At 59.6% G+C, this 15,342-nt stretch overlaps 1 protein-coding gene across 5 annotated transcripts in view; it reads right to left on the bottom strand.

The window, feature by feature from the left end:
* Positions 1 to 15,342, bottom strand: part of KIF21B (kinesin family member 21B) — a 39,658-nt gene that overhangs the window by 10,254 nt on the left and 14,062 nt on the right. For all 5 annotated transcript variants that reach the window (XR_003536571.1, XM_027697696.1, XM_027697697.1 and 2 more), the window contains exons 4-27: positions 12,493 to 12,642; positions 12,129 to 12,263; positions 11,618 to 11,785; positions 10,997 to 11,112; positions 10,201 to 10,396; positions 9,085 to 9,274; positions 8,909 to 8,972; positions 7,868 to 8,089; positions 7,530 to 7,611; positions 6,920 to 7,037; positions 6,469 to 6,660; positions 5,658 to 5,857; positions 5,401 to 5,508; positions 4,916 to 4,984; positions 4,295 to 4,524; positions 3,741 to 3,888; positions 3,457 to 3,651; positions 2,591 to 2,692; positions 2,304 to 2,469; positions 1,934 to 1,994; positions 1,587 to 1,644; positions 934 to 1,139; positions 390 to 464; positions 125 to 238 (exon numbers count right to left, since the gene is read on the bottom strand). Coding sequence is in view for 4 of the 5 variants with exons in the window: in XM_027697696.1 (XP_027553497.1) it covers positions 125 to 238; positions 390 to 464; positions 934 to 1,139; positions 1,587 to 1,644; positions 1,934 to 1,994; positions 2,304 to 2,469; positions 2,591 to 2,692; positions 3,457 to 3,651; positions 3,741 to 3,888; positions 4,295 to 4,524; positions 4,916 to 4,984; positions 5,401 to 5,508; positions 5,658 to 5,857; positions 6,469 to 6,660; positions 6,920 to 7,037; positions 7,530 to 7,611; positions 7,868 to 8,089; positions 8,909 to 8,972; positions 9,085 to 9,274; positions 10,201 to 10,396; positions 10,997 to 11,112; positions 11,618 to 11,785; positions 12,129 to 12,263; positions 12,493 to 12,642 (3,365 nt within the window). In the remaining variant the exon portion in view is untranslated. The remainder of the gene's footprint in view (positions 1 to 124; positions 239 to 389; positions 465 to 933; positions 1,140 to 1,586; positions 1,645 to 1,933; positions 1,995 to 2,303; positions 2,470 to 2,590; positions 2,693 to 3,456; positions 3,652 to 3,740; positions 3,889 to 4,294; positions 4,525 to 4,915; positions 4,985 to 5,400; positions 5,509 to 5,657; positions 5,858 to 6,468; positions 6,661 to 6,919; positions 7,038 to 7,529; positions 7,612 to 7,867; positions 8,090 to 8,908; positions 8,973 to 9,084; positions 9,275 to 10,200; positions 10,397 to 10,996; positions 11,113 to 11,617; positions 11,786 to 12,128; positions 12,264 to 12,492; positions 12,643 to 15,342) is intronic.

The following is a 15,342-nucleotide window of genomic DNA, read 5'->3' as shown; positions in this document are numbered from 1 at the left end:
CACTGACTGGAGCCAACCCAAGTCCTGGTGCTCCTTTTTGCCCCCACGGGGCTTGGTACATGTGTGCTGTCACGGTCTGGGTCCCCCTCACCCACAAACACACTCCCACCCCACCAGGACTTACTTATCCAAGGCAGACCCCTGGCTCTGGGTGCTGGTGAGGCGGGAGAAGACGTTGCGGTCGTTACGTGGGCGGGTGGGTGGGGAGGAGGGAGGTGTGAAGCCAATGTCTGCAGGCCTGAGCCGGGAAGGATCAGAGGGACACATGGCTCAGGAGCTGCTCACTTGGCACCAGCAGGGCCCAGCAGAGCTGCCCAGACAGCATCCTTCCCCACTCAGCTGGGCCACCCGGCCTCCCTCACCCACATCACCGTCCCTCCCAGGCTCACCTGGCGGGTTGCCCACGGTCGTAGGATTTCCGCCTTGTCAGGGGAGAAGTGTCTGAGCCTCGAGACTGCCTGGGACTGAAGCGAGCGAACAGAGCAGGGTGGGTGCCTGCCCTGCACTGGGATCCCTCCACACTGAACACCCGTGTCCTCCCTCACAAGAGCAAATGAGAAGTTGGGCTGCCCTGGAGTCACAGTCACACAGTCAGAGGATGCCTCAAGGCAGCCCTGAGTGCGGAGGCTTTTGGCAACCCAGGAAGGCTGATAACCAAGAGCAGGGAGTTGGGGCCCTTCACACACCCCATTCTTTCCCTCCTCCTGAAGAAGCCTCCTCTCCATCTGCAAAGGATACCAACATACTCCCAGACACTCTCCAAGTCCCGCTGGACAAATCCACCACTGCTTGCTGCAGCCAAGCCTGGACAGATGCTGGACTGGGCTCACCTTCACCCCTCTCCACCTCCACAGGCCAGACACAGCTTCCCATGGGCTGGCCCACGCCTCCATGAGCCTCCCAGTGCCCAGAGACCCATCACCCCATGCTCACAAGGTGCTTCCTCGCGTGGGCAGGCTGACGGTGCGCGACACCTTCTCCTTGTAATAGGGGTCTCGGATGGAGAAGCCGATCCCGTCCTCTTTGATCTCCATGAGGGATGCCAGGGACTTGGTGATGTTCTTGGTAGAGACGTCCAGCGTGGGTCCCAGACACTCAGCTGACACTGCCTTCATCTGCCCCGAGAGCTTGGGCTCTCCCTAGAGCAGGGCAGAGGGCTCAGGGCTGGGCAGTGGGAGCAGCCAGTGCTGTGGGGTGGAGAGCTCATGCTCTCTGGCCACAGGAGGCTGAGCTCCCCCAGGTCACACTGGGATGTCCATCACAGCCAGCTCTCCATGCTCAAAACAAACATGACAGCCTGTACAGAACACTGGCTGCTTCCCTCCACCTCTGCCCTGCACAGGGTCCTCCTTGGTGCCACTCAGATCTGCAGGGCTGAAGTGGGGGTTTCCCAAGTTTCTGGTGTCTCAGGACCACAGTACCAGGAGATCTTGGTTCCTCCCATCCAGGGATCAGCCATACTCCCTATGCCAAGCCTGGTTCCCCAAGGTTCAGACCACAGAGCAGAGGACTGGAGCACTGCTGAACATCCTTCCATCCCTCCTCCCAGTCCCTGTGACAAGGGCCACACAAAAAGGCCAACTAACCTTGAACTTGAAGTCATCCTGGCTTGCTGAGCCCTTCATGGTGAAAGACTGGGAGATGCTGCAAGGAGAAGAGAGCAAAGACGGATCTTCATTGCCAAACTCTCTGCAGAAAGCTGGTACCACCAGACTCCTTGGTTTACCCCCTGCTCCCAGCACCCTTTCTCCAAGGAATGACCACATCTTCACTCCCCACTGGTGTCCAAGAGACATCTCTGCTCCCCCCACCAAGGGCTGGGCACCACGGAAAAGCTCCGGCGGGGCTTTGTTCATCCGCAGGGTCCCCTGAATGGCACCAGGGATCTTGCCCCAGGCACCACCAGCTCAGGCAGCACCAGGCTGGTGCTTACCTCCCATCTGAAGCCAGGCTGAACTCTGAGACCTCCTCATCCGTGCTGGTGTAGCCATTCTCTGCATGAGAGGGAGGCAGCGCATCAGCAGCACAGAGGGGACCCCACCATCCCCAGCCCCATCTGGGTGGAGGGGACACCCCAGGCAGCTGTGGGGGGTGACCCCGCTCCTTGTCCCTGTTGTTCTGATGGCCAGGGCACACAGCCCTACCCAGCATCACCCTCAAGGCAGGGTCCCAGTCATGGCACCTCCAGGTGCTTCCTGGAGGGCCAGCACAGGGTGGGCACCCCACCCCACCCCACCCCACCCCACAGGCCAGTGGATGAGCACACCTGGCCTGAGGATACACACGTCCAGCCCAGGTCTCACCTTGCTGGACATTGTGGATCAGCGCCTGCAGCTCGGGGTGGGACTCGGCCTTCTCCCGCAGGGCATCCAGGAGGGCGTGGTTCTGTGAGGAGCTGGCCACGTCTGACTGCCGCAGCCGCCCCTCCAGCAGCCGGATCTGGGCCTCCTTCTGGGCTACCTGCAGCCCCTGGGGAGGGACAGCCACACTGGGGCTCAGGGGGGTGTCACAGGTCCCCACCACCAGGTCCCCACCCTGGCACCCTCTGAGAAACCCTGTCACGCATCCACACCCCAGCCTGGCCCTGCACCTTGTCGATGGAGGCCTTCAGGAAGTTGTCCAGCAGCAGCCGGGCTTCGGCCAGGGAGCAGGAGCTGATCACCACCGAGGTGTCCGTGGAGTCCAGCTCCTCCTGAAACGTGGAGAGACAAGTGCCGGATGCAGCAGCGGAGCTTTGCCGCTGGACACGGGATGGGAAGAAGGGGCTCCATGGCCAACACAGCACCTCCATCATCCTGCAAGCACTGCCCAGTCCAACACTCGCCCTCCCCAGTCTGCCCAGTGGGGAGATCTGGCCATGGGGCTTGTCCAACACAACCTGAAGGGCTTCTGCACTGCTACAGAAATTCTGGGGCTGACACTTAATTAGACACCAAACAGACACCAGGCTCATCTGAATACACAATCCAAAGCCTAGTGTGAATTAACAGCAGCTCTCCTTCCCTGCCAATCCCCCAGGTGACAGCTGGGGACAAGCCAGGGACAGCACACAGCCTCCATTTTGGGCTTCAGGCACTGAGGGGGATCAGGAGCTGCACAATGGCATGCCCAGTGTCACAAACAGACACAAAACCTGGATAGCTTCTGCTGGGAAAAAATCCAGTCCTCTTAGGACATTTCCAGCACATGAAGCTCCCATGGGGACAAGTGACCACCAGCACCATGGGCAGGATGGGGGGCCGCAGCTTCCCTACAATTCCAGGGCAGTGGGATGACAGCAGCTTGCCCAGGGACATGCAAGGACCTGCCAGCACTCCTCTCCACTATTAACCACCAAATGAGAAGTGACTGGGTGGGTGCAGCCCCAGCGAGTGTGACACAGCTCAGAAGATGCTCTTGCCACAGAGAGATGCTCTCGCTCTCCCCCTGACAACGGGGCCCAGTCCCACTGCCCACCTTGGTCTCCTCAATCTGCATGATGGTGGCCTGGCAGTCTGAAATGCTGTCGTTGATGTAGTCAATGTTGGCCCCCAGCACCTCAATCTCCTCATTCAGCTCTTGCAGCCCTTTCTGTTCCATGGGGCTCTCTGCCTGCAGCTTCGCCCGCTTGCCCAGCAACGCCTCCTGCAGCAGTGACAGCTCCTCGCGTTTCTGGGGGAAAAGGGAAGGGGGATTGGCACTGTCTGCACAGCCACCCCCCTGTCCTGCACCCACCACCCGGCCCTCTCCATCCCCAGCACCTTGATGAGCCTCTCCATGTCCGCCTCGAGGTTGACGATGGTCATCCTCTGCATGACGATGTCGAAGATGCGCCGCTCCAGCGACTGCCACTTGAGGCGGGCAGCTTTGCTGAAGGTCTGGCTTGAGCCCTTCTTGGGGAACTTCTTCCTACAGCCAGGGGGGAGAACAGGCACATAGGCAGCCAGCCACACCGTGCTGGAGAGCTTGGCTTGCCCCAGGAGGATGCCAGGGCTTTGGCTGGCCAGAAGCAGAGGAGGCATCTGCATTGTTTGTGGATTGCCCAACTTTTCTGTTGACCCTTAGCAAAGAGGGAAAAGAGATGAGCCCAGCAGGGTTTGTGCCATGGCACTTAATCCTTGTGGAAGGCCAGCTCTGGGCTCAAGCCCAGGTGACAGTCAGTCACACTCTGCCAGCACAGCCCGTTGCAGGGTCATTAGTTTAATACAGGTCAAGTGCACAAGAAGCCAGCCTTCAACCTCTGCCACCGGCCAAAAGCCAGGCATGGGCATCCCTGGGATGCCTTACTGTCCACCCACCCAGCCCCTGCCCTGACCTGGCAGGCCGAGCCCCGTTCACAGAGGACGAGGTGTCTCCCAGGAAGTTGTTGATTTTCCTGTTCCACTGGCGCACGATGCTGGAGACGGAGCGAGCGCCGGACTCGGGCTCGGAGGAGGTGGTGCTGGCCGAGACCTCTGCACCCGAGTCCAGCATAGCCGGCTTCTGGCCCGTCCTGCCCGCCACCCGGTCTGACATGGGCTTGGCCAGACGGCGCAGTGCTGACACCTGCCCACGAGGAAGGGCAGAGGAGAGAGTGTCAGCTGGGAACCCCCACGCAGCCCAAACCTGTTGATGTCACTCCGTGGTCCCCATGGGACCAAGAGCAGCAGCTCTGTAGACCCAAAGCCCAGGGACACTTGTGCCTCATGGGTTTCCCTCTCCTCCCTCATAGCCCACCCCTGCCACCAGGCTCTGCTGTCCAGGATGAGGAATTCTGCTGTGCCTGCAACCATCTCCCACATGGTTCCTGAGCCACCAAACCCCTCCCACCCTTTTGGGAACCCCACTCCCAGAGCTGGCCCTGTCTAAAGGACAGGGTTTCTCTGAGCCATGCGCTGGGGGCCCAGACCTGCATGGGGGGGCTGGGACCTATGTGGAGACAACCCACTCCTCTCACCTCCTGGGTTTTCCTCCGCAGCACTATTTCCTGCTGCCGCTTCTGAGACTCCAGAGCCCTGATCTGGAACTGCACGAGAGAGAAAGAAAAAAGACACCCCTGGGGTCCTGTGCATTCACCCCAGTGATAGCTTCAGTCCCAGGGCTCCCTTTAGCACAATGTCACTCCTGATCCTAACAGCGAGCAGGCTCCCAGCCTCAAGCTGGCCCTGACTGCACATTGACTCCCGCACACAGCAGGGGAGGGAGCCCACAGCATCCCCCACAAGCTGAGGGAAGCCTTTGGGAACCATTTAGCCAGGTGTGCTGTGCTGGGGCTGCGCAGACCCCAGCGAGGCCATGGGCACAGCAGGGCCCCAAGCTTCACCAACTTCAAGTATTTATTGAGCACCTGGAGTGCCAGAGTAGGACAAACACCACCCCCCCAGCCAGGCCAGCCCCCCCCGTACGGGGACACTGGTGGCACGTGGCGAGCTGGGGTCTCACCTCCTGCCGGCGCTGCTCCTTCTTGAGCTGTGCAATCTCCCGGTTCCTCTTGGTCTCCACCAGCCGCCTCCGCTGCTGCTCCTCCCGCATCTGCTTCATCAGTGCAACCTGCAACGGAGGGTTCCGTGTGCCCCGACTGCACCCACCCACCCAGCAGACAGATGCTCTGCACTTGCCACCAGAGTGGAAAACATTGCTCCGAGCGGGAAGCCAGGCTTGTTCAAGGGATCCCTCCCTGCCCTGGCACATCCAGGTACCTTTGCCTTCTTCATCTCGGCCACCTCTGCCTGCAGCTTCCGCAGCTCCCGCTCGTAGCGGGACTGGTTCTTAAGCAGGCGAGCGTGTTCCTTCTGGGCTGCCTGGAGCTTCTGCAGGTCCCGGTTCATCTCCTTCAGACGCTTCTCATAGTCTGCTTTGATCTTGTTGGCTTTCTCCTCTGTGTAACACTCCATGGTGCCTGGTGGGCGAGGAGAGGGTTTGCAACAGCCATGCACCCTGGGACCCTCCTGTACCCACATACCCTGCACCAGGCATTGCTCCCTCCCTGTCCCACCATAGCCCCCCTCACCCCACTGTGGGCTGGGGTCTGTCTGGGGATCCTGCTGGAAGGGCCCAGTGCAGGGTGGAGACTCTGCTAGGCTGAGCTGTGTCTCCTGGCAGAGCTGCAGACTGAGACCCACAGCCACAGCATGGGTGACCCTGCCCTGTTTAGCCTGGACATCAGCCACAGCACAGGGTGTTTTGCCCCTCAGTTTCCCCAGGTGTCCTCACTGAAGCAGTGGGGGCTCACAAAGTGGTGCTCAGTGCTACAAGAGGCTTTGCCTCGCCATCCTTCTCCAGCACCAGCGGGGTCCAGAGCTCTCTGCTGACTGGTCCTGCTCCCACAGCAAGACAAGTGGGGTCTTGGGGGTCCCGGGGACTTGAGCAGAGGCAGAGGATGACAGAGCTCTACCAGAGCCAGTGTTGCATGCCAGGGGTGGATGCTCTGACTCTGAGTCAGCTGGGCAGGAGTGGGAACTGGGGCCTGATGCTGCAGGGGTGGGATCCCACAGGTGAGGTGGTTCTCACTGAGGTTTTGCAGGACCCGGTCCCGCTCCAGCTGCGTGTCCCGAATCTTGTTCTGCAGTAGGATCAGCTTCTCCTCATACTGATGCTTGAGGGTCTGCAAGCGCCGCTGGCTGTTCTCCAGCTCATCAATCAGCTTCTGCTTGATCTCAATCTCACAGGTCAGATCTGCCAGATCAGCCTGGAAATTCACGGCTGGAGGCAGAGGGGGACAATCAGGCTCCCATCGCTCCCATGGCCCCACTGAGCCACAGTACGAGGAGAGGGCAGAGGAGCTGATGGGAACCCACATTGCTAGGGAGCAGCAGCACCCCAAAGAGCGCTGCAGCAACCCTGGGGCTCTTCCAAGTCCCCCAGAGTCCTGGGGTTCTGCCTTCCCAGGAGCAGAGCTCGTTGCCAGAGACACCAGCAATGCCCCCACATGCCCAGGGCTGCACACAGATCTCCACTTTACCCTTCTCCTCTGCATCCGAGTCTGAGTCCACCAGGCTCTCTTCACTGCCCGAGTCCTCATCTTCATCCTCGCGCCCATCCTCTTCCTCACAGCCACTCTCATCCTGCTCCTCCTCCTCCTAAGAGACAAGTGCCTAACGTCAGCCTGCAGCATGGCCTGCTCTTCTCTCTGCAGCTCCTCCCTCCTCCAAACTTGAGCTCACCCTACAGCAACGCGCCACAGCCCCCACAGTGGGACTCAGCCTCACACACCGGATGCCCAGGGGCTGCAGCACCATTTCTGGACCCCTAGTGCACACTGCTGAGAGAAGCAGCTCTGTGCCCCATCCATCCTTGCATCCATCCCCTCCCAGCTGGGCAGTCCTGCATTGCCCAACCCCTCTTCACCTACGCCAATTGAAACCAAGCCTCCAAAAATGTGGACCCCTTGCTCCACAGCAGGGCTGGCTGGGGAGCATCCAACTGCCCCCCGCTGCAGCATGGAGTCCTCAGCAAAACGACCCTTCCAACTTCCTTCAGGGCCAGCCTGGGCTTGGTCCCTGTCCCATGTGGGGCAATCACAGTGCCACACACCCAGACAACCCCTCGGTATGAGCACGATGCCCGCTCACCTCTTCCACCTCGTTCTCATCCGTCTCCTCCCCGTTGTCCTGCTGCAGTTTCTGCTGCTTCCTTAATGTCTCCTTCTCTGGGCTAAGGGGGGAGCAGAGCAGTGCTGTTAAGTCCCAGTGTGAGGGAGCCTGGAAACGGGTCCTGCCGGGACCACCCTCAGCCTCCTGCTTTTGGACCCTCTGGGGAAAACGGCCTTTGGAATTGTGTGGTGGGTGAAAAGGAGGCACCAGCAAGGCAGGGCTGGGAGGGGAACCCAGACATCCAGGTGGATACCGACACCACAAGGACCAGCCAAACCCACACGCAGCCTCTCCACTCCCAAAACCTCTGCCTTCACCTCTTCCTCTGCTGCCTCCGCTCCTTCTTCTTCAGGCGCTCCAGGTCCTGCTTGGCCCGTCGGAGGACATCAGAGGCCTCTGAATCCACTGGCACTGCGGGGCTGCACAGACCCAGGCCAGCAGCTGGAGAGGAGCCCATGGAGTAGGGGGGCCGGGCAGACGCTCGGGACAGGCTGCGGCGCAGGGACTCGTTCATGGACTCGCTCTCCAGAAGCTTCGTTCTAGGGAGTGGAAACAGGATGTAGTCAAAGAGGGGCCATCCCATTGCCCCCAGTTTGGGTTGGGAGGGACCTTAAAGCTCATCTCATTCCAGCCCTCTGCCACGGGCAGAGACACCTTCCAGTAGACCAGGTTGCTCCAAGCCACATCCACTTGCAGGGATGGGACTGGCACAGCGGCTTTGGGCAACCTGTGCCAGTGTCTCACCACCCTCACAGGGGAGAATTTCTTCCTAACTTCTAACCCAAATCTCTCCACTTTTAGTTTAAAGCTGTTCCCCCTTGTCCTATTGCTATCTGCTCATGTTTAAAAAAAAAAAAAAAAGAAAGAAAGAAAAAAAAAATCACTCTCCCTCTTTTTTAGAAGCACCATTTAGTCACTGGAAGGGGCTCTAAGGTCTCCCTTCTACAGACTGAACATGATGTGTTTGGATGGTGTAAGCCAGGGACGGATCCACTACTGCCATTCCAGGTATGATGGGTCAGAAAGTCACAATGCTGCCAGATAGGGTCCCAGGATCATGCAAGAGACTGGGGTGGACCCAACTTTGGGGGCCAGCAGTCCCTCAGAGACCCCAGGCGCTCCCAACAGGATCACCCCCTCCATCAATGCCTACCCCAAGGACAACAATGGCCGAAGCACTGCCCAGCACCAAGGCTGGGCCTCCTACAACCCCCTGTAGCAGCAGCGGTGCCATCAGCTGCTGTTCCACGGGGCTCACAGCTCACCCCAGCCACGCTGGAGGCAGCGAGCTGTGAGACACCCAGGCTGGGACCCAGGCACCAGGACCCCAGTGACACACCAGCCCCGCAGCCACTCACCTCAGCTCTTCAATCTCCCGGATGTAGTTCTGGATGAGGGTGCCAATGGCTTCGTTACCATCCCCTGCAGGGGCAGAGGCACAGGCGGATCGAGGCAGGCACAGGCTGTGCCACAGACCCCCTCCCAGCCGTGCTGCCTGGGTGACCCCCCGTGCCGTGTGCTAGCCAAGCCTCACCTGCCTTGGCCAGCATCAGATTGGCCTCCTGGCTCATGAGGTAGGTGACCCTGCTGTTGATGGCATCGATGGCCTCCTGCATGGCCTTCACCCTCATGCGCAGGGCGCTGTTCTCCTTCTGCAGCATGGTGTTCTCCCGGAACAGGTCGCTGTATCCCTCTGCGCCATCCTCCCCGATGACTCGCTTGCCCTGGGGGACAGGAGGGAAGCCCCTGAGTGCAGGGTGAGCTGGGACACGGGGACCCACCACTGCATCCCTAAGGGCAACCCCAGACACCACAGCAGGGACAAACCTAAAGATCAGAAAGGTCTGAGCTGAACAGGCAGAGGGTGGGAGATGTTTCAGGGCTTCTCCCTGCCTTAGCACTCCCAAAACCTGCCCAAGGTCCTGCTTGTCACAGGCAGACGCTGTCTCTTAAGCCTCCTGACTCCTCTAGACATTACCCCTATCCACAGGGGCAGGGGATGGGAAGCAGGAGGGTCTGTCCCACTAAACCTGCCCCAATCCAAACATGAGGAGTGGGGCTTTCTGCACCTGCCTCCTTCTGCTCACCAGGCTCACTCCATCAGCTGGGTTTGCCGGGGGTGGATTAAATTTTCCTCACAGCACCTTGTGAGACTGTGTTTGGGATCTGTGCTGAAAACAGCACTGATTCCACAGGGATGATTCAGCTCTTGCTGAGCAGGGCTTGCACAGCACTAAGCCCTTCACCCTGCCCCACCAGCATTAGGCCAAGGGTGTACAAGAAGCTGGGGGAACACAGCTGGGACAGCTCTTCCCCCCTGACCACAGGGATATCCCAGACCATAGGATGTCGTGCTCAGCATATAAAGCTGGGGGAAGGAGGAGGAAGGGGGGGATGTTTGGAGTGTCATCCCAAGTCACCATTACACCTGACAGAGCCCTGCTGTGCTGGGGATGGCTGAGCATCTCCCTGTGATGGGACATGGGCAATGAGTTCCTTGGTTTGCTTTACTTATCAAACTGCCTGTACCTCAACCCACGAGTTTTCTGTTACTCTCCCATTTCTCTCCCCCATCCCACTGGTGGGGCAGTGAGTGAGGAGCTCCATGGCTGGCCAGGGTAGGGTTAGGGTGGGGCACAGGACCACTCACTGCCTTGTACTCCATCAGTTCCATCTGCAGGCGGGCGATCTCGGCCCGCAGGGCACTGATCTGCTGGCTTGTCTTGTCCTGGTTCACCACCACTTTGTTCTTGATGTTGCGAGCCCGGTTGGCGTATTTGAGCGTGTTCAGGGTCTCCATGAAGTCCCGGTCAGAGGGGCTCACACAGGCAATCATGATGGTTTGGCTTGGGGATGCAAGGGCAGGGTGAAAGCCAGTCCCTCCCACCCTGTAGCAGCTCAGCAGTGAGAAAGCCAGGACCCAGCACAGCCCACATGCCCCCAGACACCCATCCTGGATAGGGAGCCATTTATGTTTTATAACTAAGGTATAAAATGGGTTCATCCCTCCCAGAGCCAGAGGAGCCACAAGACCATTGAAGCACCACATCACACAGCACTGAGCAAAGGCAGCTCCCTCTGATCAGCCCACCCATTCTGGGATTGCCAGGGAAGAACTGGTTCTTTGGAGAAGAGGCAGGGAATTCAATCCCCCCCATGCAGGGCACCAGCACCTGCCAAGTCCCAGATCTGTGAGGGCTCAGAAGGGTTTTGCATCAGCTGATTCTGCCAAAGCTGCCAATTGCACCTTGGACTGATGAGGAGCCAAGGTCTTTACATCTGCAAAGTCATGCCATGCCTGGAAAAAGGCATCCTCTGCCCACTGGGCACCCACAGGAGTAATGAAATAGCTCCTGCATGGCTCCAGAGCCCCTCAGCCCCATCTGCAGAGGGACAGTCCCTGCAGCCCCAGCCCCAAGCTCAGCCCCCACCTGGGACCCCCTTACCTGTTGCCCCCGAGGGAATCCTGCAGCAGGCGGGTGAGTTTGGAGTCGCGGTAGGGCACGTGCACGACCTTCTTGCTCTGGTCTCCAAGGGCACTAATGACATTCCCCAAGGCCAGCTACCAACACAAAGGGAAGGCCCCCAAACTCAGCCCTAGCTGAGCATACAGCTGCCACACAGCCAGCATGTCAGGCCTAGGGCATGTGCTGTGACACAGGTTTGGGCTGCACAAGGGGGAGGCGGGGGGCTTCCCTTGCCAGTCTCACCTTCCCCCCTCTTCCCTGGCCTGTGCCTTTCTCCCATGCTGCACTGAGAAGCAACATCGAGCCCTAGAGTGGTCTTTTTAGCTCAAATTAGCAGACCTCACACTTTTGGGACTTGCACCCCTGTGCCCAGCTGCACGCCCCCCACAGCCCTGCCCTTGGCAATAGAGCTGTGCTCTCACCACTGGCACTGTGAATATTCCTGCCCTCAGGGCCGGGCAGCACGAACCCCAGTCGAGACAGCAGCACCCCAACAGTGCAGAGCAGCTCCGGGCAGGACCCAGAAGTGTCACAGGCTCCCCCAGGCAGGCTCTGCCTCCCTGCTCCCCCTGCCCGCCGGTGCCAGGCTCAGGGTCATACCAGCCCGCAGTTGATGGAGATCCCTTCCTTCGCCCTCTCGCCGGTTGCTCCCGTCCGCTTCAGCCTCTCTGAGCCAGCCAGGTCCACAAAGTGAAACTTGGCTGTCAAGGTCTCGTACTCAGTGGCGGGCTGGGATCCATCCAGGAGGCCGGTCACCTCCCCGTTCACCTGCAGCCAGGGACACAGGAAGGGTCACCACCGCAGACCCGGAGCGGGCAGAAGCTGCCTTGGCTGCACCCAGATGTCAGCAAGAGCCTGAGCATTCTCCCTGCACATCCAGCCCCTTGGGGATGGAGACAGGGCTCCAACACCAGCTTGCTCTGAGCCATCCCTGGGCCAGATCATCACTGCCTTGGATCAGCTCACCCTCAGCTCCCATTAAATCCTAACACTGGCTACGACTGGAAAGAAGACAGATTTCAAACCCTTTCCCCTTCCCAAGGGACCTCCACGCATTGCCTGGGTATGGGGCCCAGGAACAGCCTGGCTATGAGGCAGCAGCATGTCTCACCAGCTCCGGGCGGGCACACACTCTGGTCTGGCACAGGTGAATGGTGAAGATGGCGTGGGACCGGGAGCTCTGCACGTTCATCTGGGTGCTGGCGGTGGTGCGGGAAAGAGCTCCCTGTTTTAGGCACTGGATCAGCTGCAATGACACCAGGCAGGGAAGGAAACCTTGAAGCACCTTTGTAGGGAGCCAGGACAGACCCTGTGCAGCCCAGTGGACACACCAACCTCTCCCAGAACCCCCTTGGGCCTGCACCATCCCACCCTTGGAGAGATCTCCCCTTGCCGAGATGTCCCCACACAGCACACCCCTGGCCAGTGGCACCCAGCTGCCACCCCTGCTCCACGCCTGCCCGCCCCACACCCACCTCGTCCTGCGAGCTGATGAGGCGCGACGTGACCCCCGTGGTGTAGATGCTCCCGCTGGCATCCTCGTGGATTTTGATGTTGGATTTGCGGTGCCGCGCGTCGGGGTCGCGGGCGCTGTCGAACAGGTCCAGGATCTCCTCGTTGTAGAGCTGAGTGGGGTGAGCAGGGGGAAGCAGGAGGCTGCTCAAGCCTGGCACAGCAGGGCTGGTGGGAGGTGCCCTCTGCCACCCCCCAGAACTGGGGCTGCACGTCTGCTCACGTGTGTGTGCAAGGCTGAGCAGGGAGCTGGTGTGTGTGTGCAGGCGTAGGAGAGGAGGTACAAGCCTGTGCATGCAGAGAGGAGATGATGCACAGAATCCTGGAATCCTTCAGGTTGGAAAAGCCCTCTAAGATTATTGAGTCCAACTGTTCCCCCAGCACTGCCGTGGTCACCACTAAACCATGTCCCCAAGTGCCACACCCACACATCTTTTGAACCCTTCCAGGGATGGTGACTCCACCACTGCCCTGGGCAACCTGTGACAGCACCTGATCACCCTTTCAGGGAAGAAGTTTTCCCTGACAGCCAATCTAAACCTCCCCTGGTGCAACTTGAGGCCATTTCCTCTTGTCCTTTCTTACTTGGGAGAAGAACCCAACACCCACTGGCTCCACCCTCCTGTCAGGGAGTTGCAGAGAGTGAGAAGGTCCCTCTGAGCCTCCTTTTCTCCAGGCTGAGCCCCCCCAGCTCCTCCAGCCACTCCTCATCAGACTGGTGCTCCAGACCCTTCCCCAGCTCCATTCCCTTCTCTGGACACACTCCAGCCCCTCAATGTCCTTCTTGTCATGAGGGGCCCAAAACTGCACCCAGGATTTGAGGTGGGGCCTCACCACTGTCCAGCCCAGGGGCACGGCCACTGCCCTGGTCCTGCTGGTCACACTATGGCTGGTACAAGCCAAGATGCCATTGGCCTTCCTGCCCACCTGGACACACTGCTGGCTCATGTTCAAGCACCCCCAGGTCCTTTCCTTGCCCACCAGGAGCTTTCCAGTTGCTCTGCCCTCAGTCTGGAGCACTGCACGGGGTTACATGATGCACAGGCGAGCTCTGAACTGCCTGTGCAGGCACCAGCTGGGATGGGATGCCTGGAGGAACGGGGTGTGTGAGCACACCTGTGTGCAGGTGTGCATCCACATGCCTGTCTGCCCCACAAAGCTCTGAGCTGCACTCTGGGTTGGTTCCTGCTGCCCAGTCCTGTCCTGTCCCTGGCCCACACACAAGCAGCTCTGCAGGAAAGGGACATTTTCAGAGCCCTGCCTCCAGAGCCTGAGGAGACACCCGTGAGCTACACATCCCCCTGACTTTCCTGGCTCACCTGAGGAGCCCCAGCCACATGAGCCAGCAGAGCCCCACTCCCATCACGACTCCCTGAGGTCATCTCTGCCAGGTGGAAAGGAGATAAGGGGGACCAGGGAGTGCTGGACAAGCAGGGAAAACCCTGCAGCCCCAGAGCTGACAGAGGATGCCCCCATCCATATCTTGACCCTGCAGCATCCTTTCTCACCCTGGGGTGGGGGGACACCCCTGCCCATCTGTCCCCTCGCCACCACCACTCAGCATCACCCTCTTGCACTCACATCCCAGTGCAGAGAGCAGGGTCACCCAAGGACTGCAGGTTCCTGGCCAGCAGGACGGATCAGGCTAATCCCTCCCTGGCTGCCCCAGGTGCAACTGGGCTCCGTGAGCGTTTAAACCTTCTCCCAGGAGCAGAGTCACAGGACAGGGATCAGCCGGGACAAGTCCTGTGCCCCTGCTGGGAAAGTGGGTTGGTGACCAGTGCCTGATGTGGCCACACGCCCAGGCTGGCACAGCAGAGCCATTATCACCACAGAACCCTCCCTGTGTCACCTGGATGAGGGTGGCTGCAGGACAGGGCTTGGCACAGTGGCTCAAGAGCTCCTGGTTCAATGTCCATGCTGCCAGGGTGGACCGACAACCTTGGTCACTGGGTCACCAGGCAGCAGGTTTTATTCTCCCCACTTGTAACAGAGCCCTTGGGGAGCCTTCAAGCCCCCTCAGCTGGAAGATCCCCCCACCCCGGGGCTGCCAATTTCCCTGGTGAGCAGCTTTGAAACAAAGCAGAGGAATCCTTGTTCCCACCCTCCCCCGCAGCCACTGGACAAACATCTGAGTCTGAGAGCCAAACCAACCAGGGTCAGAGGTGATGGAGAGAGGGAAAGACTACAGGAAATGCCCATGGCAGTTGTGTGACCCCATGCAGGGCCACTGCTCTGTCACCCTCGAGTCTGCAGAGATGTTTCCTAGGATGGCCTGGTCCAGAGGCAGCACTGGAGGCATCCATCCTTCCAGTGTCCCAATCCCAGCAAACAGGCCACCCAGGACAGGCAGGAAACTGTCCCCATTTCCACCCCAGCCCACAGGATCCCCAGAGAGGAGCCTCACGAGCTGAACACAATTGGAAAGGCAGCCAGGAGCTTGGATAGGCCAAGTGATGGGAAGGGAAGGACACAACAGCAACAACGTGGGACCTAACAAGGGCTCTGCAGGTGAAGACCTAAGTGGGAAGGATTTCTCCAGCAAGGAGGTGACTTTGGGCACTGCTTCCCCTCTCCAGACCATCAGCATCTGAGGACACCCAGATGTGATGGTCAACAAAGCCACCTGGAAGCAAGATCACAGCACCCCAGCTCAGGACCCCAACCAGATGAAGCTTGCTCAGGAGCTCAGCTTTGCTCAACAGCACTCTGTGCTTTCTCACTGGGGCATTAAACCAGTTCCCACTCACACCTCTTTGCTCCTTCACCACAGGAGCAGCCCCCAGGGAAACTGCTGCCAACACACAAGGTCC

This window comes from Neopelma chrysocephalum, unplaced genomic scaffold (assembly GCF_003984885.1).
Source record: "Neopelma chrysocephalum unplaced genomic scaffold, ASM398488v2 Primary Assembly neopelma1_122, whole genome shotgun sequence".
NCBI lineage: Eukaryota > Metazoa > Chordata > Aves > Passeriformes > Pipridae > Neopelma > Neopelma chrysocephalum.
This window is presented reverse-complemented; position numbering and strand designations above follow the sequence as displayed.